Consider the following 22253-nt stretch of genomic DNA (forward strand, 5'->3'; position numbering starts at 1 on the left):
CTATGAAACTTATTACACTCCATTTTAGATATAAATTTTATGTATATTTCTAGTAGACATATCTGTTAGCGTAAAGAATATACTTCCAGGGCATACTAAATCATAATCATATTTAAATATTTTCTTACGTAAAATTAGGTATGTCTTTTCTTATTTTTAGTCAATATTATAAGTAACAATAAGGATAGTTCGTGGTTTAAGTATTAGCAATATTTGTACTGTAAAATTGCTTAATTTCAATACTACAACTCGTACATCACTTTAAGCCGTGACCTTATGACCTACTTCTGGTTTGTTACACTTATAATAAGTAGGGGTTAATTTAACCAAGTGAGCTAATTGAAGCTATGATACTTTTTTAAATAACTGACAAAACAAATAACGTCATAAATATTGTATTTGCTATATTAACTTATATGCCTATTGCATGTAACCTAGAATCAATATAGTAAATTGACCCTATTAATAGAAAATATATTTATACATTATAGTTTTAAAATATATATTTTAATAAATTCTATGACATGTTTTGTTGTATTATAAACAAGTGAGCTTAAACATTAGATAAAATAGTACCTAAACTATATTGAAAGTTTCTGTGTCGTATCGAATTACAGTTAAACAAGTAAAATAAAACCAAGGAGTATATTTAACCGCGACATAGTACAAAGCAATTATTACCCTAGGGTTAAAAATAGCCGCTAACGATAAAAATAATACCTATCGTTTGGGTGACGTGTGATTAAACAGAGTTATGCATATCCCACTATTATACTGAATTTATTAAAAAATCTTTTCATTATTTAGCTATTTTAGACTTATCCTGTTTAATATATTTTTTAAAGCAATAAATTGTTATCGAATTCGTAAGTAACTTTTGTATTATTTTGAAATAATAATGCCTCTTATGTGGCGATTTAGTATATACACAAAATTTAAAAGAATTGACGAAACAAAAAAATATATTTAAAATTGATTATGTAGAAAAAACGTTTATCCAGTTTGTAATTACGTAATTGATGCATTATTTATAACTTCAGTAACATAAATTATGTAGTAGCATTTATTATTTAAGTTATCATCTCTAATTTAAAAAGCATATTCAATAAATACAATTATTTGAATAAAGTAAAATTTTAACAACGCCTTTTATTTATTGCAACCCCACACTGATAGGTTTATTTTTCGAGCAAATATACTGGCAACTGTTGCTGATATCGCCAGTGTTACTATTTAAATGATATGTTCAAAAGTAATAAAACGCGCTCGATATCCCTGTTTATTTTATTGACCACTCGCCAGATGTTTGCGCATTGTTTTCCAGTGCGCAGTAGTTTCTCTGTCGTGAAATCGGGACTCTGTTTTAGTATTATATCTATTCTGCCATTTTGAAAATAGTGGCGTGTATGGATTAGACCTAGTGTTTTTTATGTGACAAATATGTCCGGGAGCAATGATAAAGTGTCGACTACGCAGCGTATGATTCAAAGTGTCGCTTTCCCTCCTAGCCACAAGCTTACGGTATCTGAAGTATTCGATGAAAAATCTGGAAAGCCTTTGCCAGATGTACTGAAGCAACATTTTATCTTAGAGGGTCGAATCGAGGAAAATGCAGCTTTACGAATCATCCAAGATGGTGCCACCTTATTACGATCTGAAAAAACTATGATCGAGATTGATTCACCGGTGACCGTGTGCGGAGACGTCCATGGCCAGTTTTACGATTTGATGAAATTATTTGAAGTGGGAGGTTCTCCCTCATGCACCAAGTATTTATTCTTAGGTGATTATGTCGACCGAGGTTATTTTAGTATAGAATGTGTTCTCTACCTCTGGGCCTTGAAATTGTGCTATCCGAAGACATTATTTCTATTACGCGGTAATCATGAATGCCGACATTTGACAGAATATTTTACTTTCAAACAAGAATGTAAAATTAAGTATTCTGAAAAAGTGTATGATGCTTGTATGGATGCTTTCGATTGCTTACCTCTCGCTGCTCTTATGAACCAGCAGTTCCTATGTGTGCATGGGGGGCTTTCACCCGAGATTAACAGCCTAGATGATATTCGTAAACTAGATAGATTCAAAGAACCACCTGCTTTTGGAGCTATGTGTGATCTGCTGTGGTCTGATCCACTCGAAGACTTTGGAAATGAAAAAAATGCAGAGCATTTTTCGCACAATTCTGTGAGAGGTTGTTCATATTTTTACAGCTATGCTGCTTGCTGTGACTTTCTACAGAGAAACAACTTACTGTCGATCATTCGTGCTCATGAGGCTCAGGATGCTGGTTATCGAATGTATCGGAAAAGCCAGACTACTGGGTTTCCAAGTCTTATTACGATTTTTTCGGCTCCAAATTACTTGGATGTCTATAACAATAAGGCTGCTGTCTTAAAATATGAGAACAATGTCATGAATATTCGACAGTTCAACTGCTCTCCTCATCCTTACTGGCTGCCAAACTTCATGGATGTGTTTACATGGTCTTTGCCTTTTGTGGGTGAAAAAGTTACTGAGATGTTGGTCAATGTTTTGAACATTTGTTCTGATGATGAATTGATGTCAGAAGGAGATGATGCATTGGAGGAAGCTAATCTCAGAAAAGAAGTTATACGTAATAAAATCCGTGCTATTGGTAAAATGGCACATGTCTTTTCAGTGCTTCGTGAGGAAAGTGAGTCTGTTTTGCAGCTGAAGGGGCTCACTCCTACCGGTGCTCTTCCTCTGGGTGCATTATCAGGTGGAAAAACATCTCTTAAAAATGCTCTTCAAGGATTTTCTCCCAACCACAAAATCACTTCCTTTGCTGAGGCAAAAGGCTTAGATGCCATAAATGAGCGAATGCCACCACGCAGAGATGGGCAGCGCACTCCAGATGCACAGGAAAAGAAGCCTCATGTAAACAGCAATGCACACTCGTGAAGTGCTCGCTGATATTTCTCTTCGATCCTTACTTTTTTGCCCACGATTATAGTGATAGTGAAATATGTGTGACGGAGACTCAGCTTTTGGAATGATATTTCACATTCATAATAGCTAGGTGGATTTGAAGGGAATTGTCATTATAGATACTAAATATTTTAAAATTTGGATTTAACTTTTTTTCAATAGTTGAAATTAAATTTTCTCTTAAGATATTACCTCTCGATATTTAAAATAATTATCAGATCTGCAGGCAACAAATTTATTTAGTCAATTAAATATTAAGGTATGCACATTTATTTATAATGCGCTGCACTGTTTAATTTTTGGTAATGTAATTTTAAAATTTTCATATGAAAAGACATGATATTGTAATGTAAATTTATTCAGATTGTCTACTTATACTCTATATTGTTATCTACATTAGTGAAAATTAGACATGTCTATAATTTTCAAAGCATAATTAGCTGTGATATTAAGCGTCGATCAATGTATTATTTAATAGCGATCTGCTAGTGAAGTACAGGCATGTTCATTGGCTAATCATGCATTGAAATATGTAAAGTAAGTGGTGAAGTTCTCAGCTTGGGCGTGTCTTTATATTCTATTAAGTAATAAAATTAATTATGTACTATAGTGTGCAGCACATCGTGTGTTGTTGCCATACGTGTGTGCTGTGTAAATATGCCTTGTGCGTACACACATGTTATTGCAGCTTTAACACTTGAGATAAATATTACTCTCTTTAATATCTTTGCTACAAGTTGTACTTAATTGTATTTTATTGTACAAAATATATTAAATTACTATCTATGAATTATACTTAAAATTAATTTATATTTGGGTGTATGCTGGCCCCTTGTTGCCTGCATGCAACTAAACTTGTATGCTGGAACATCACATTAATAAATTTTCTTAGTCATAATGTTTCGGTATATAAGATGTAGTGGCTAGTCTAATCGCAGATTTTCTTACAGCTTCTATTCCAAATTTCACTTATATAATTAATAAGGTTTAATGACCTGTGCACTGTTGGAAAATCTCTTTTGGTCTGCCAAATAATTATTAATCAATGCAATAAGTTCATACTGTGAATACTAAAAGTGGCTTACATCATTTTCAAAGTCAGTTCTAAGTATTTTATCTCAATTCAGTGTGTAGTCCTTCATATGTTCTGTACTTTTAAATAAATTTTACCTATGTAAAAACTAACAATATATTTAATTTTATTTTGTACTAATCATGGGAAGTGTTGTTTTATCCTTATAAAATATATTAACATTGAGCTCTACATATTTTCGTTTTAATAAATCTCCTAAATAACCCTTGGTAAATGCATTCACAATTATTATTCTTATATTTGTATAAATACGTTACTATTAAAACCGTCACATTGAGGACATAAAAGTATTATTATTGATGTACCTGTTTGCTTTGCATGTAATACGCGTAACAAGGTACCAAACTTTGTATTGGCTCAATTTTTAACCAAAGTTAATATATTAATGGGAATTCACGTAATCTAACATGCAGGAAAGTATATAAATTAAAGAAAAAAACCACTAACACATAATTTAATACTTTTTTAACACTGATCGTTCTGTGTTATAATTTGATAATGCTCTATTATTTAACACAAATAGGTAAAAAAGAAAAATTTTATAAAATGATACGTATGCTTTGGTTATTTCAAGGCTTCAAGCGACAATTTTGTTTGTTACATATCAAGTAATGTTTGAAACAACAATGAAGCTGGAATAATAATTATTGAAACATTTCAATAACAATGCTATTTATTATGCAAAAGATCACACTTTGTTATTTGATTTACAATGCATATTTTATTAATAATATAATATGAACAAAGTAATATTAATGCTTAATACAGGTACATAAAGGGCGTGGATTCATATCTCATAAAAACCCTGAATATCCAATTATATATTCATACACTGAAAAACTTGTTCGAAGGAAATTCGTAGGCGTGTGACATGAGAATTTTATTCGAATGGCGAAAGATTTAGTTTCTGCATATTAACAATTTATTTTATGAGGAAATAACTCTGAAGTTATTATTAATTGAAAAACAGTCTGTTAACCGTAGTACTAGTAATTGAAAAAAGTGTGAACTGATATTATTTTACTGAATTCGTTATGACTTGTGAAAGGAAACTGAAAATGTTTTAACACATATTTAATTGCATAGATATATGTATGCAATACAATAATAACATAAGATTTATGACAATATATAGTACGAGAATTTTAACTACGCCGCTGCCTTAACGCCCTGAAGCTGCAGCATATTGCGTCGCAGTATTTTAGAAATAAAATTCTAATGGGGGCGCGATAAGGTAATGTAGGAGGGCGGGAAGTGCGGGAACCGAGTATCTACGGAAATACACGAAAACTTAACCTCAGCCAGCCGTTCAATGCTTGAAATTCGCCCCGCTCAATGAGGTCTGAAGATAGTCCGTGTCAAGTGTTGTTGTTTAATGTTTTGTTTTATATTAAATTACCGGTTTCCTCTCTTCAAATACATTGGCTTCTCCATTGGCAAAAAAGATAACGCTGTAACTGGTAGTCCATTATAAACATTTATACGTACGATTTTTTTTTGTTTAGTTATGTATTAGTGAACTTAGTTGCCTATTGGGATTTAAGATAGCTTGCTTACATATAAAGAGACAATCGAAACTATATTTAAAAAAAATAAGAACATTTTAATTTCTACAACAAAAAAAGGTTTTGCACCAATACCTTCTCATATAAAAATAAATAATATTTCAGGCCTTTTTTAAAATTAAAAACTATTTATGTTTTGTAATTTGGATCAGTGAAGTGCTACTAGACTCAGATAGACTAAACTAGAGAAACTATATGACATTGGAAAAAACGCATAAAGATGTGAGGCGTGTGATACGATGTATTATTATTAGTCGTATTAACACGTTACGGGGCTATGGGCGGATGGATCGCTTGGTTCGATAATTAATTATTGTACTATATTATTTGTTTATATATAACATTATTTAAAATAGAATCATGTGGTAAAAGGAAAAGTTTAATTTTGCAGTAAATTAGAATGTTAAGCCAAGAGTCAGTTAGGGTAGCTAGTGTGTATAAGTATGTTAAACATTAATATTTTTAAGACTTATTTAGTCGATTGCAATCATGAAAGTATAATATTATACCTACTCATTTAGACGAATGTGTACTTATATTATTTGTGTCCAGTCTCGACCTTCACCAAACGTAACAATTAATTCATCTTCTTTATAAAATAATTTTTGATGTATGTCGATTTCTGTTTTAGAATCAAAATAGCCCTTGCCAAGTTCACCTAGATCTACGCGAAAATCGCGACTTTAATTTCAATCGAAGAAAGCTTAAATTACGACGTGCAGTTAGGCAAATGGTTGTAACTTTGTATGGATTTAAACTGGACGAAGTCGAAAGCGGCATTTACACAGGCACCCCAATCTCACGGGAGCCCCGAAGGCCAATATATTATCTTACGCTGTGTGCACTAGAACCCTGCTTAAGGTGAGGGGCGATATTAATAAAATAAAATTACAATTTCGTTCAGACCTTGATTTTTTATTTCAATGCAACGCTGAAACTGGGCCATTATTGCCCCAGCCGCTTAGTTGTGCTGTGACTGTATTCTCTTGTGCCCTAGGAAATATTTCAATAGTTTGTGGTACAATATTTCATGTAACAAAATATTGTAGCACAAAATTATGAATTTAAAAATAAAACATTATAATAATTAAAAATATAAGTGTAACATATTTATAATGATTACAAGTTTTTTTGATAATTACAATAAAATAACACTGAGTCATTTGCAATACTATCTACAGTTACCACTAAAACTTGTGAAAAAAAATCGACTGAATTAGCGATTTTTTTTCACAAGTTTTCGTGTTTTTATGTTTCACATTGAATCAATTTTTGAGAAGTACAGTATTGATCCATTAAATTATATTGGTTTACAACGGTCTGCAAACTATCTTGATTCCGTGAACTAACAATATAATAATTTAAATAGTTTCCGAAATGAAGTAAAAAATATGTTTCGATCGCTAAGCACACATCATGAGACGTGCAAACCAGGTGATGAGACAAAAAATATTATTCTATATCTTAAATTCCTCAGTAACATTATTGGCGTGCCAATCTTCTATCTTAAAAAATGACGGACTTCAAGACTAACCTATATACGAAATTTCAACCCCTATTTCAACCCTTAGGGGTAGATTATCAAGAAACGCTTAAATACATTTAATCAGTCTCATTCCTAATCAGTAGCCCAAAAATAAAGATTAATGCTTTTAATTTAAAAATGAAGGACTTCAATTAAATTTTCTAAGCCTTATTATATTTACTAAGGGATAAAATATGCAGAAACGCTTAAATACGTATCCTCTCAGTTTTTAATCAGTATCTTAAAAAGTGAGGAGTTCAATACAATAATATATCAACCCCTATTTCACCCCCTTAGGGAGTAGAATTTCCAAAAATTCCTTTCTTAGTGGGTGTCTACTCTATAAAACGACCCTACTCAGCAAATTTCATAGCTTTAATAGTTTACGCATGGCGATGATGAATCAGTCAGTCAGGATATGTTATTTCATGAGTATATATATATATGTATAAATTTTTGCTATAGCTGCCATGGGGTTTATAGGCACTATATATCGTCTATCATTTGCCCAATCCCACGTTGTTACTGAATTTTTATAAGGATCAGTTCAATCGCTCTTGAGTAGCGGGACATACAGACAGACTGACAAAAATTTCAAAAAATTGTAAAACTGATATCAGTAAACCATAAAACGAATATTTATGACGAAATTCGACAATGTTTTTTAAGTGTACAGACAGACTACAGATTTATATAGTAGTATAGATACATAGATATAGATATAGACTAGTTACCCCAAATTGCCAATCCTGTACCAATGCCAATGCTTCACACGGGTACATTTGGAGTCTATATATGTCACTGTAAGATTACAAAATCGCTAGATTACAATCTGACGAGACAGATTGTAATCTGTCGAAATATTGTTAAATGTGATTGCAATTTAACGCATTATATTTCGCTATATTGTAATCTGCCCCCTGATTGGCCGGTCTTATTGTAAGAGCGACCAATCATACGTCACCGTTATTATTCGGCAGCTTACAATCTACCGAAGTAAATTTGAGTTAAATTATAAAAACTCTAACCTAACCTAATATAATCTTATGAACTATCGAATATAACTAACTATCGAATCTTATGAAATATTATGAACTATCGGATTATTTATATTTTATTGCAAATTGAATAAACGTTCACAATATATTACAATTGCGCGAAATAGATTATAATCTAAAGGTATTTGCAATTTTACGGTGAAATAATATGGCGGATACCGGGGAGGTGGGGGGCATATAACGTTCTACCAATCAGCGCGCGAGATGCATTCCGTTCTACGCCAGTTCACAATTTGCCCGCTTCCCATCGATAGATTACAATATAGCGAAAAATAAAACGTTAAATTGCAATCATATTTCATGGTTCACAATATTTCCACAGTTTACAATCTGATTGTAATCTAACGATGTTTGTAATCTTATGGTGACTTATACATATTTGTTTTTTTTTGGCTAGGAAAGTTCAAATTAAGGCCTTTCGCCACTATAATATATGTATGTATATATTATACGTGTCAACCTACTTGAATTTCTCTTAATAAAAATTCAATTGCGTAGTTCAAAATTATTCTAAGCATACAAATTACGACTTTGTTTTATACTAAGTAGAGATTACAATATGACATCTAATGCAAATAATTAATTTAACAGAGTATTCGTCCGAACATACCACTTGAGTAGATTTTCAGTGTTACTTTTTACCTTCCTGCTCTTTTTCGCAACGCGCTTATTTATCAGACATTTAAAAAAAGGCTCTTATATATTATATTTTGTTTTTGTTAGAACCCCAATAAATTTGTTAGGTAGTATTTTACTTACAGCCTTATATCACAATTCAATCCAATTATTTTTAGAATCTCAGCTAAATATTAATTAAAAAAATCAACTATGTTTGAGATGCAATATTGAAAAACCATTTTTATTGTATTTATATTGTATAGTGTTGTCAAAATTTAAACTTTATTTATTTTCAATTATTTGATATTCTGAGCATTGATAAATAAGTCAAGACATGTCATAGCTTGTATTTGTTCCTATTTTATGATTTTGTGTATTGTTCTTCCCATAGTTTAATTTCGGTATGATAATATTGTTGTTGGCAGATGTATGCGTCCAATATACATTATTTTTCAATGTTTATTAAAGAGCATTGCTCAATTTTAGGGCATTAGATAATGTAAAAATTGTAACAATAAAGAAACTATAACTTTCACTCATAATTTATTTTTATTTCTTACAAAGGTACAGTTTCTTAGAGACAATCCGTATATCTAAGTCAACTAGTTGGGGTACAGTATTTTCTAAAAGTTCCTTATTACTAGCTGAATATGTAAATTTCATACATTTAGTATTATTAACACATATACATTTATTGTTGATGCTGCTTAAACTTTCAGTAATTTTATCATCATATCTAGTAAAAGTATCATGAATAGTATTAAGACTCTTTATTGTGGTTGTTAACATCAAATTAGAACTGGGGTAAACTAAAAATGCAAACATTGTCAATCCCACTAAACACTGTATAGGAACTGCTATCGCCCAGTACTTTTGTGGATAATAGTAAATATTGAAATAATGTAAATAAGAATCAGGAGTTATAGCCCAAACACAATAAACTGCTAAAATAGTTTTACTGAATAGGTACATGAAGAAACCATACAATGATCTAGAAGGTGTAGGAGCTGGAGTGTGTTCAGGCATTTTAAAAGAAGAAAACAAGGTGAATTAGCAAAATAAACTTAGTGTTTTAACTATCAGATTAACATTTTTCAGTAGAGCATTAATCGTCACTCGTAATTTCTTGTAGTCAGCGCCAACAAATATACTGAAAATACATGGTTTGTTTTAACAAAACTAATATTTTTTATTACTAAAAGGTTTATAGAGAACTGTGTTGAAGTATTAACTCAGATATATATTTCTTTCACCTTTTTTTAACTAAATATTTATAAGGGCAGTATAAATTCAAAGTGTAAACAAGTTAAGTCATATTAATTAACACACTAAGTATCAGTTCCGAATTGAAGCATACTCACACTAAAAGACAATCTTCATCTATACTAATTTCCCTGTTGACTCCACTACCCTTAAGTTCTTTATCAACATTTAATACGTCAGATACCAATTGAGCTTGTTCGTTATTTAATAAGGGAATTTTTAATAAACTGAAATTTAAAAATGGGAAATTAGTTTCCACTTACTTTAAGTCAAACTTTTCAAAATTGATAGAAAAACACAAGTGACGTTCGAATTATTATTTACGCAATTTGCGTATTTATTTAAGCATCAATAAAATTAAAAATTTACACTTATTATTCTTTAAATTATATTATTTTGATCAAACTTAAATACTACTAACATCTTCTTTTGTGACTGATCTGCCATTTTCATTATGAATTATGAAACTGAAAATTGAAATAATTAAAATTGAGTCATTTTTGACAACCAGGAGTGTTGCTATTACAAAATAGAATAATAGCTTACAGACCATTTAAGAAACTGACAAAATCGATAAATTACCGTTTTTTTTTTAAATCGTTACAGTAATAATTTATACTATAACTACTGCTCATGCTGGTTACTTTCAGTAAAATTTATTTTCCGAACCGGTTGTAGCTTTACATTTAATGCACTGTCACATGACGATTCTAAAATGCTTTTTTGAGCCTACTTGAATAGAGAATATTTTGATTTTGATTAAATGAAGACAACGAAATTCATTGAGTCCATTCTATTAAGAAGCCATTACTTAAAATAAAATCGCAAAGAAATTAGTCGGTCCAGACTCAAAGCACGTTGTGTTTCCAGGCAAACATCAAACCTATAATTTTCAGACTTAGGTCCATACATATGTTTTGATAGGCGGAATGTTGGCTTATATGTGGAAAATCTCTTAGCTTGTTTTATTATTTCATATATCAAAGTATCTCATTTTTGTTTAAGCTAGTTGTATAAGTATAACATTTTAATTACTATCTTGTATAGTATTCATCAGCCTCAACTTCTACCAACTTTATGCTATAATAATATATATATATATTACCAGTAATCCTTCCGCGTGGAAGTTGAATCGGATTTTCTTGACATGGGTTTAAGTTTCTAACGCGAAACCTAATTATTTTTCTAAAAATAGCCTAATTATAAAGCTATGTGTTAGTAGCAGTCGCGTCAAAATCGGTCTAGCCGTTGTCGAGATTAGTCAGAATAAACAGACATTTTATCTATGCGTATATTGTTATTTCATTATTTTTAACACAATAAACAGTTTCTTCATATATTATTTTATATTAAAACATTTAAATAGGTTTGATATAGTTATATATTCACTCTACCGTTTTCTAAGTTGAATCTCACCTTTATCACTGTTTAAATCCAACTCAGTAGGACCAGTAATACTCATTTTATACAAAATAAACTGTGACTTATTTTATGATTTAGTATTGAAGAAAATTGTAAAAATAAATATAATTAAACATAACGCTATGATAGTTCTTGATCAAGCATAGAAAATCCACTCAAGTCATAAAGAGTGAGATGCAGACCATTTATGGAACTCACTGACCTGATAAAACCATGGTTTACAAGTGGAATGGTCTATTTAAACAAGGTCAAGGATCGATTGTTGACGACCTCCGCCCTGGGCGGCCGAATGAGGTCACGTCAAACATTGTCGAAAATTGTATATTAAAAGATGCCCGCCTGAAAAATAAACAGCTATCTTTACTGATTCCAATGTATTCAGTTACCAGAATCTGTAAAGTAATGACTCACGCCGCATCAAAACCAACAGTAAAATTTAGAAATGTCATAAATCAACTTTTAATCTGAGTCAAAAAAAATAACAAGCAAATTGCACAATAATAATACATCCATACTTAAACAATTAAGATATTAGAATCAGCCGAAATTGGGATAGATTTTTGGGACTGTGAATAAATTTTATGACACAAGATATATCACAATAACCGATGAATACTAGCGTCTAAGCGAGACCGAAAGGCCATATCAAGGAATAAAGACGAGGAAAATTAATCAACATAATGTTGCACTTTCAAGATCTAGTTCACACGAGTAAAAGTACGATACTCCAAATTTATAAAAAAATAATGAGTAATGATAAAATCAATAAGATCAGTTGATAAGTTGAGAGAATTTTGATATTTTATTTTTTTGCAACCTGTCCATTTACGTTCTTTTAGAAAGGTATGGAACAGATAAGCTCTCAACTTTAAACCTTATAATAGAAAAAAAGGAAATAGTATATTATTATTAATATATTAGAGAAAATAATTAAATACAAAAGAAAAAAGTACTGTAAAAGACTTTATTAATATTTCAAACACAATTCACTATGTACAAATTACTTTGTAAAAATATTCATTCTCGTCTTATTAATTAGTAATGATTTATTCACTGCTTTAGGCAACACTTACAAAACAATGTAGAAAAAAACAAAACAATTATTATGTAAAATTATTTCATTATTATTTTAACCAATAAGTACAACATAACATTTTTAACTATAATATGTTATGTTTAAAGATTGGAATTTTTAATGTACATATAAAAGTTTGACGTAGCTGTTCCTTCAATTTGTATTATAAGACGAATTTTGCAAATAAATAATTTAATAAACCCATACACAAATTTAGATTTGCTTACTGATAAGTTATATGACTAGTTATTAATAATTCGCTTTCAGTTATATTTTAGATATGATCATTCGATTTTTGAAGGAAATTCAATGCAAATTAACATTAGTTTATTATGTATAAATTGATAGTGATAATTTGGTTCACATTCATAGTCAGACTTGTTAAGTAATTAATTAACAATGTGATATGCAAATATGCTATCCAAAGACAATTGATCAACGGCCAGTATATGAAACTGAATAACAAGTCCTTTGAAAATACTCTACCATGTTAGCATATAAAAGAAGCAATCTAAAAATATAACATATCTGTTTCCAAACTTTACTCATAACCTATTCGCTTAAAAATGTTTCTGATAAACAATATTATTTTTATTACAAAATATTATCGCGTATATATCGGTCCTTTACATTTAAATTAATTATGCATATGTATCAAAAGTACTATCTATGCAAATCAGAAAATGTAATTTTCTGTAAAATGTTATATTATCAATATAATAACGATTTTAATATACATACGTATGGCGTATTTCGGCACTATTATTCTAAATTGAAAATTAATACGATAACAGCAAATTTAAAATAATTTGTTATAAATTGAGTGAAGGAATGAATTATTTAATCGCTTGTCAATGCTAAATAATAATTGCGATCTTACTTGGCGTTTCTGATCCATTTGCAAGTTTACCAAATCGGAGATATAATAAAATAATTGAGTAAGAAAATTAATTCTGTCAATAATATGAAGAGATTTAGTATATGTAAACAGTATACATCTATAATGTGTATAATCACAAGCCCACCCGTTGTCTCGGTATCTAACGTGTCTAATAAAAGAGCACACGATAGCATGGTTACTGTGTCTTCAACAGTTTCAATATTGATATAGTTCGTTCATTATTTTCGCTTTGTTTCGACGTGTTTGAAGCGAATTGCTGTCTCTTTATTAATCTATATACGAATAAGTGACTTCGGGGGACGTGGTCGAACTGGGAAGACTTAGCGGCGCGGACCCCACGCGGCAGTGGGCGCGGGGCTGGGCGCAGCTGCCCTCGGCGCGCCCGGCATGGTGGGGAACTCGTGCGTGGACGCTGTGTCCGGCGCGCGCTGCTCCCACGGGCCGCCTTTCACGACGAAACCGGGGGTCGCTGCTGCTTGCGCACCTCCGGCAGCAGCGGCCCCAGCGGCACCAGCTGCGCCGCCGCCGCCGCCCGCAGCGGCGGCCTCACCAGTCAGCACGTCTCCGAAATCACCCAGAGACGGTGCCGCTGGCCTTTGGTATCGATCCACTACATCTTGCAACTAACAAAAGACAGTTTATTCAAATATTAAAAATTCTATAAACAATTTAGTTGCAACAATAAGTTAACATAAATTTAAATTGCAGTAATCATCTTAACTTTAAAGTCTCCAAATCTATGTAATTGTATCTTAATAATTTAAATTTCTACTTATTTCCTTAAAGCCAACTGTACAACAATAAATAATATATAGAGTTGTAAGTATACTCACATATTCTTCTGCAAGATTTAGGAGATGGTCCTTGGCATCCAAAACATTATCCTCATCACCTGTTATTACAACAATGCTATCATCGCCCTGTTTTGGGAATCTAATATCAACTTTGTACTCGTCCATTATGCGTCGGATGTTCTTGCCGCGGAGGCCAATAAGCCTCCTGTGAACTCGAGGATCGATGTCTACTTCATCCCGATATTGATTGTCCTATATAGAATGATTTGTTTTATAATCATCACATATAATTTATTTTTAATATAAATAAAGAATAAAAGAATAAAAAATAACCAAAAGCTTGAAAAACAAACTAACAAGTTGGTGCACAATGGCCATGATGGCTTCTTTGGCTTGAATTGCCTTATCTTCATAACCCTGAACAGTGATGATGTCATCATCTGGTTCCCCTCTTTTTGGCAAGTTGATTTGTACTCCGTAATCAGTGCGAATTTTTGTGATCACTGAACCTCCTTTGCCAATAACTAAAGGATGATATTCAGGATCTACTTTGAATTTCAATTCATAAGACCTAAAGAAATTTAAGACATTAGTTTAAAAAATCAAATATTTAAGGTATATATTAATTACTTACAAAATTACCTCAAAAGTCTATCTTCTTTTTCTTTCTCCATTTCAATAATTTTGTCAGCAAGTGCCAATTTAGCTTTTTCAACATTAGTTGGTGTTCCAGTTACCTAATACATTAAAAAACGGATATAATAATTAAAAAATATATGTCGAGACATCAACTTTCAAGCATAAAAAAAAATTAAGTTTACCTTTACAATGTCACTACTTTCTTCATTAGGAGGCATCAAAATATGAACATCGTAGGTTTGCATCAGTTCTCTTCTCTTTTGACCAGCAAGCAATCTATGTAAATCATTTGGTACTTCCACATCAATTGTTACTGGCACCTATTTTTAATGAAAAATATATTGGATATACAATCAAATATTAAAGGACAGCAAATTCTGGAAAAAAGTAATCAAGTCACCTGATCCAGCAAGGCTTTCTTAGCAGCTTCACAATTTTCAGGGCGGCCCATTATTCTGATAATGTCATTAAAACTTGGTTCTGAGCTTTCGTCATTTTTAACAGGTATATCCGCACCTTCTGTAGGATCGCGCTCTGGGAACTTAATTTGCACATCGAATTCAGCTGTGATGTCTTTAACCTTGGCACCGCGAGCACCCATTACCGTGCGGTGATGCCTTTGAGGAATAATGCATTCAATTGTAACCTGAAAAATATTGTAAATATTAGCATAACGCAAACTTCATTTAATAAAAGATAAGTTGATATAAGATATTTTGTTGTTGTAATTGTCTACATATGTAATAAACTAGTAAAAACGACAATACTACAAACCTTGGCTTCTAAATCTTCGATTATTTCATTGATACGGTTCTTAGCCGCCTCAATGCATTCTTTAGGTCCCTTTAGAACGACACGATCGCTGCTGACGCCTTGGCGCGGGAAGGATATCTGCACACCGCCGCAATCGTCTGCAATGCGTCGCAACACTTCCCCGCGTCGCGCCACGAAGTGCCGGTGATGGCGAGGGTCCACAGACATTTCACCTTCCGATACGTTGCTAATTTCAGCCACAGCAGTTTCAAGCTGTTTACGCGCTGCTTCCACTTGCTCCTCGCGTCCTGGTATATTTACAAGTTATTAATATCCATTTGTCAAAAAAATATATTAAAAAAAAAACGACTTCTTTTAATATAATCCAACAAAAAATAATAATTTTAATTATGATTTGGTTAATGACTATTACTTAAAATGACATGAAAATATATATATTTTCATTGCTATAATTTTGAAAAATAATTGACTTACCAATAATGAAAATGGCTTCCTTGTCTTCATCTTTTTCTGTCGGGAATACAATACGAGCTCCGGTCTGCTCCCGAATCTTTTTAATATTTGCACCACTCTTTCCAATTAGGAACTTATGATGCTCTGGTTTAGCGCGAACATGTGCTGTGTGAGATGTGAGTTCACGTTCACTTGCGTGCGCCAATAATTGCTGTTTAGCCTTCTCTACATCTTCTATAGGGCCCCTAATCAATACCTTATCACTATCGCTATCGGCAGCCGGAAATTTAATAAGTACACCGCCACACTCCTCCATAATGGAATGAATGAGTTTCCCGCCCGCACCAATTAATGAATTATAGTACTTAGGCGCAATCGTAACTTCGTCGGTTACAATATTTGCTTTTTCGTTGTGGATTTGCTGTATTCTTTTAACGGCCTCCTCTACATTTTCCCGTTTACCTCTTACAGTAATAACATCACTATCATCTCCTTCTGCAGGAAGATCAATTGCAGTTTGAGTTTCATCTCGAATCTTTCTTAAATTAGCACCACCTTTACCAATAATAAATTTATGAAATTGTTTAAAAATAGGCACTTCCTGGACATAGGATGATTCGGCAATCTCTTTCATTAATTTGTGGAGGTATTTTTCACATTTTTCAATGTCTTCTTGGGGTCCTCTTAATTTAATTGGACTTCTCTTTTGACCTTGGTCTGGCAGTGATATGAGTACACGATCAAACTTCTCACGAATTTCTTTAATTTTGTCGCCTCTAACTCCTATTAATGATTTAATGTATCTATGATCTACAAAAACTTCTTTGGATCTTTCATTCTCTAGTTTCATTACCATCTCTCTTAATTCCCTCTCTGCATCGGCGACGCCTTGATGGCTACCTTCGATACGGATTACGTTGTTTCCTTCGTTTTCAATAATGTTTATTACTACACCAGTCTCGTCTTTCAGTCTGTTAACTAAAAAAATAATCAATCATTATTTATTTTTAAATATATTATATTATTTTTAAGAGCTTTGTTTTTAAGTACTTACTATTTGTTCCATTTTTGCCAATAATATGTTTAAAGAATTTAGGATCAACAGTAAGCTCGACATATGTCAGTGTTGCAAGCAAATTCTTGACAAAGTCATCCAGTTCTACTTGAGCGCGTTCTACCTCTTCTGGTGGTCCATCTATTTTAACCTTATCCTCAGAATGCGTTATATCCACATGTACCTAAAGAGAAATATACAAATTATTATAACAATGCATAATCACTTATGTTTAAGTGAGAAAATGCAGAGGATGATGTTTTTATATTTTAATCAGCATCTTACCTTTGAAAAGTCTTGGGTAATCTTTTTAATGTTAGAGCCATTCTTTCCAATAATATATTTGTGGATCCAAGTTGGTGCATCAACAGTTGCAGTTTTGACAGAGTTAGCTTTTTCGCAAACCTTAGATAGGGCTGTAAAGAGGTTAAACAATTAATTTAGCGATACAAGTAATTGTTTCCACACAATAAATATTTATAGTTGACATACCAAGACCAATTTTATTATGTGGACCATGAAGAGTTATAGTGCCAGTCGGAGAATCAGGTGGGGGCATTTCAACGGACACTCCAGTTTCTTTCAAAATTTCCTGAATCGTATTTCCTCGAGCACCAATCACATATTTATGTTGAGACTTAGGTACTTCGACGCGGACAGTTGAGCATTTTTTTGCCTATTTATATAAAATTACACCATATATTAATTAACCATTCTGTAGGATACAAATAAAACTTTACTAAAGTGCTCAACATTAGAATTACCATTTCTTCATAAATCTGCTCTATTTGTGCTTTAGCAGCTAAAACTCCATTTTTCTCTCCAGCAATAACGATTTCATCGTTTTGAGTTGACGCTGGCGGAATATGAATTCGAGCACCGGTCTCTGCACTAAGCGCAGCAGAGCGCTCCCCAAATGGACCATGGATGAATGGGTGATAGATCTTCGGTACAGTGATACGCTCAAGAGCTTTACGCGACTGAAATAAATATTGACATTATTATATTAACATTACATGGCCCATAAGGTTACTCCAGGTACCTTCGAGTCAGGACTAGGTGTTACTTCCGGCCTGAATATAGGATAGATATTTGAGATAAGGCAATATGGCGATCAATCTTAAAAGCTACAAATGACTTTAAACAATTGTAGTGCAATTAGTAAATGATAGTTTCATCTACTTTAATGTGATTTGCAGCATTAGCTTTTACAAACTCTATTAGCTCTCAATCATTCTAGCCTTTAGAATCTTATTTTTTACGTGAAAAGAATTGGCAGAAATAAATGCATATGGTCATAATGTTCAATTCATTTCATCCAGTAATTCAATTTTATAATTTATTTTAATATGGAATATGTTATCAGTATATATATGGCTTAAAAACATAAATACCTGTTCCTCGGAGCAGACACGAATTTCATGTTCAGCTTTTTCAATTCCTTCTTTTGTACCAGTAATCGTAACAGTCTCATTATTGTCAGCTATACCGGGCACACTAATCTTAGTAGCAGTAACCTTCTCAAGCTCTTTCAATTTTTGTCCTTGTTTACCTAGAATCCAACGGTGGTGTTCTTTCGGGATTGTTATTTGCTTGCTTGCCTAAAAAAATATAAATTTCTAAGTATAACTGGTAATATTATCCATACTATAATGGAAGAAGAATTTAATAATGTTGTTAAACCTGTTGCTGAAAATGAGTTAATATAAGTCTTCTGGCATCGAGAACGGAGCTGTGCTTTCCAGTTATCAGAAAAGTCAAGCTTCCATCCTTGCTTGTAGATATCTCAATATGGGCTCCGGTGTCCTTGGTGATTGATTGACAAGTTCTCAAAGATTCGCCCTCACCAAAAGTGTTAGCATTGTCCAATTTTCTTTCTTCATATGGCACATGGAAAACCTAAATATGAAAATATGTTTATAATATTTTTACAACATTATAATTTATATTGAAAATTATCAAAGTATATAAAAAACAAACAAGCAAATAATTTTTAATAAAAAGTCTAAAATCTGAAATTTATATAATTACGTCAAGGATATAGAAATAAAAAAGTTTACAAAATTATAGTGTAAATTAACATTAAAATTATCTTTTTTTCAATTGATTGAATGTTATAAAATATTTAATCAATTGAAATAAAAGATTATGCATTGCTTGCATATGGTAAGTATATAATGTGCCTTTTTTATCAGCACCATTTATAAAAATATTTTATCTTTAATGTATATATTATCTTTAACTTAATTATTATTATCATTACCTGAGTATGAAGCGAAGAGCCGACACGTAGTTTATTAGTGACTTGTTGGATGTTGCGTTGCACAGGTGGCTGCGAATGCGGCAAAGCCGGAAACAAGTCGTCATAAGCATACGAGTTACTATTGTCGTACCCAACGTTATTCATCTCTTCAGTATGCACGGGTATTTCAGAATGTACGGGTATCATATCTCCAACCATCATGGATTGCTGATGCATCATTTTCGTCTCCTCCAGCAGTCCTTGTTCGCGCCAAGTCGTTACAGTACTATAGAATGAAAGACGTCAATTTAAATAGAATAAGCAATCAGTTTACATAACTTGTTTGAACAATTGTTTAAATTATTTGTTGAATTTAAGTCGCTCATCAACTTACATTTAAATTACGAAATTGAAGGACATTTGAATATTAAAAGTGAAAAAATATTATAGCAGATAAAATTACATTTATCAGCGTACAGAGGTCAGGTCAACTTAATGTAAATTTTGAAGTCATCATTATTGTAAATTGTTCAATTTCTACTTTTTTTAATAACAACATAAAATGTTTATTATAGTTCCTCCTGAGATGTAATAGTGAAAATTGGTAATACTGAAAATAATTTACACTAGAATAATTTTTTTTTTATTTAAACATGAATTTGCTCCAAGTATCAAAACTTACCATGTGACCACTTAGGTATATAAAACTGAGCTATTTTATTCATTCAATTATTATTCAAAGGTTACTATACCACAATCAATTTTTTATATACATCTTGATTTATAACTTTTATTGGTATCAGAATGACACAATATGTTTAGATATATATAAGTTTTTGTAGATAACAGTGTAAACATGAAGATAATTAATTGAAAAGTTTGATTAAATAATTGTTGCTAATCGCTTAACCATTTAATAGACTTAAATATTCTATAATCATGGAACAACGCAATAAATAATTTATGTTTTAAGCATTAAAAAGAAATCATCTAGCCATGAAATAATATTACTCACTACGTCCATAAAATACCGTAATCAGTACCCACTGCTTTTACTGAGATTATATTAATCTATATACTAGAATATTTGAAGTAGACTTTTTAAATTTATCAATGTTTAGAATAAACATGTGAAATTATTATATACTGTAACATTGCCTATTACAAAAATAATGATTTTGTTCATATAAAAAAACAGTAATCCTTTATTTTAAACATCAAAATATAATAAAAAAGTTGAAAGGTTCATGAAAACCATGTGGACCAAGTAACTTATGTAAATAATTGTCAGTCTCCACAGAGACTCTAACTGATCATCACTTAATTCACAAATTAAGCTATGATCAGATCAGAAGAACTATTATAATATTTAGTTTTTAAATATGCAGTAACTGTCTACATTTATTGCACATTTGAAATGAAAGTTATAATTGAATGTAATTAAATGAAAGGTTTCCAAAAAAGTGTACATATTAGAAGAAAAAACTTTTAGTATTTAATTCCTAGAAGATAAGCGTTGTTACATTTATTTTAGGTATTTTTTATATTTTTAACATTCAATAAAGCTAATTTACTATGAACATGTGTTTTTTTTTTCTCTAAAACAGTCATTTAATATGGAATACGATAATTACTTATATTACGCAGCTTCTACAGCAGAAATGCATGTAATTTTTTTTGCAATAAACAATAATAACATGGTAAATAATTGGACTTGTAAAACTCATTCTAATTTTTTTCGCTGAAAGTATTGTCATGCCCGATTTTTTAATAATATTGAGAGTATGCACAAGAAATTAACATTTTTTTATAATAAGTCAAAAAAATGATAAAAATAATGTTTATAATTCAAAAATCGGTATTCCGGATTCTGATAATACGTGTCACCTTCTTCCAACACATTTGACGTGGAACTAATCTTTGTAAAATATATCAGTACGTACCGTATGTACTGTAGCTAATCAACCTGGAAAATTATCCTTGAAAAGCCAGGATCGCAGTTTCTTCCTCCTATCAAAAACAGACAATTATCTTTTAATATTATTATATATATACATATATAAAAGAAAACAAAAAATATTATTTTCGTGCACACACGTACCCAGTGCTACCGCTAGCAAGGAGAATATAAACCACAGACATTGGATCATGTACGACAAATTAGGGTTACCAGTAATATTTTGAATACCGTATGCATTGAGTAAAATTTTTAACTCTTAGCTAAATTTAAACAAATTTTTTTGGTATACTTACATAAAAAAAATTAAAACGTTGTATAAAGTATTTATTTCAGTAGTATGTTTTTTCATTGCTTTAAAATTTTTACACCACATCACATGATCACTCTCGTATAATGATGACATTAGGAAACAAAACAATCACAATTTGTGTGACACTATTAAGGATATCATTAGATATATTCACTCACCAAGGCACGCCCACCTACGTCAAATATTTTTTTTTAATAAAATAAACATACACAAAGACATTTTGTAATCACGAGCGTCACTCACTCATGCTAATCCACGTCGATAATAATTTAACGTGGATGGCCGTATCTTAGTGAATGAATAGGAAACCGTAATAGGAAATGTACTTAACATTTTAATGTTATTAGTCAAGAGCATATTGTTTTGAACCTCGTATATATTAAGCAAACGTTTAGTTATTTTGTTGTTTACAACTGTGTTTATAAAAGCTCATCATATATTTGACATTGAATCAAATCATAATACTTTTAATCCTTATAGGCCTTTACAATCACTTTAGAATTACTCAGTTGCCCTTTTACATCATTTGAAATATAAAGTTATATCATTATC

At 31.4% G+C, this 22253-nt stretch overlaps 3 protein-coding genes across 4 annotated transcripts; 1 reads left to right on the plus strand and 2 right to left on the minus strand.

The window, feature by feature from the left end:
• The first annotated feature begins 1231 nt into the window (after positions 1 to 1231).
• Positions 1232 to 4219, plus strand: LOC125064600 (serine/threonine-protein phosphatase 2B catalytic subunit 3-like). The gene has a single exon (XM_047671733.1). It carries the CDS (start codon positions 1441 to 1443, stop codon positions 2926 to 2928), a length of 1488 nt encoding a protein of 495 aa, XP_047527689.1. The 5' UTR covers positions 1232 to 1440; the 3' UTR covers positions 2929 to 4219.
• Positions 4220 to 9340: 5121 nt separating this feature from the next.
• Positions 9341 to 10598, minus strand: LOC125064704 (phosphatidylinositol N-acetylglucosaminyltransferase subunit P). Its single transcript, XM_047671886.1, has 3 exons — positions 10499 to 10598; positions 10176 to 10304; positions 9341 to 9964 (listed from the first exon to the last, which is right to left on the minus strand). The coding sequence occupies exon 3, from the start codon at positions 9838 to 9840 to the stop codon at positions 9364 to 9366; it is 477 nt and encodes a 158-aa protein (XP_047527842.1). The 5' UTR covers positions 9841 to 9964; positions 10176 to 10304; positions 10499 to 10598; the 3' UTR covers positions 9341 to 9363.
• Positions 10599 to 12449: 1851 nt separating this feature from the next.
• LOC125064455 (vigilin) lies at positions 12450 to 21595 on the minus strand. Of its 2 annotated transcripts, XM_047671477.1 has the most exons (18): positions 21533 to 21595; positions 21375 to 21441; positions 19453 to 19717; positions 18873 to 19088; positions 18584 to 18790; positions 17954 to 18169; positions 17682 to 17865; positions 17475 to 17605; positions 17190 to 17373; positions 16157 to 17113; positions 15683 to 15969; positions 15309 to 15554; positions 15091 to 15228; positions 14912 to 15006; positions 14627 to 14840; positions 14309 to 14521; positions 14018 to 14098; positions 12450 to 13975 (listed from the first exon to the last, which is right to left on the minus strand). In XM_047671477.1, exons 3-18 carry the CDS (start codon positions 19669 to 19671, stop codon positions 13796 to 13798), a joined length of 3768 nt encoding a protein of 1255 aa, XP_047527433.1. In that variant the 5' UTR covers positions 19672 to 19717; positions 21375 to 21441; positions 21533 to 21595; the 3' UTR covers positions 12450 to 13795. The 2 variants fall into 2 exon arrangements, with proteins under 2 accessions (XP_047527433.1, XP_047527432.1); XM_047671476.1 differs by having other exon boundaries at positions 12450 to 14098.
• Positions 21596 to 22253: the final 658 nt, after the last annotated feature.

Source organism: Vanessa atalanta, chromosome 6, assembly GCF_905147765.1.
Source record: "Vanessa atalanta chromosome 6, ilVanAtal1.2, whole genome shotgun sequence".
NCBI classification, from domain to species: Eukaryota; Metazoa; Arthropoda; class Insecta; order Lepidoptera; family Nymphalidae; genus Vanessa; species Vanessa atalanta.

Bases quoted from the DNA above. Each gene is read 5' to 3' on its own strand.
- LOC125064455 (XM_047671476.1), bottom strand. From the start codon at position 19,671: ATGATGCATCAGCAATCCATGATGGTTGGAGATATGATACCCGTACAT. The intron at 18,791-18,872 runs GTTTAACAACAT...ATATTTTTTTAG, and splicing joins TAACTCATTTTCAGCAACAG to GCAAGCAAGCAAATAACAAT. The intron at 14,522-14,626 runs GTTAGTTTGTTT...CATTCTATATAG, and splicing joins TGGCCATTGTGCACCAACTT to GACAATCAATATCGGGATGA.
- LOC125064704 (XM_047671886.1), bottom strand. From the start codon at position 9,840: ATGCCTGAACACACTCCAGCTCCTACACCTTCTAGATCATTGTATGGT.
- LOC125064600 (XM_047671733.1), top strand. From the start codon at position 1,441: ATGTCCGGGAGCAATGATAAAGTGTCGACTACGCAGCGTATGATTCAA.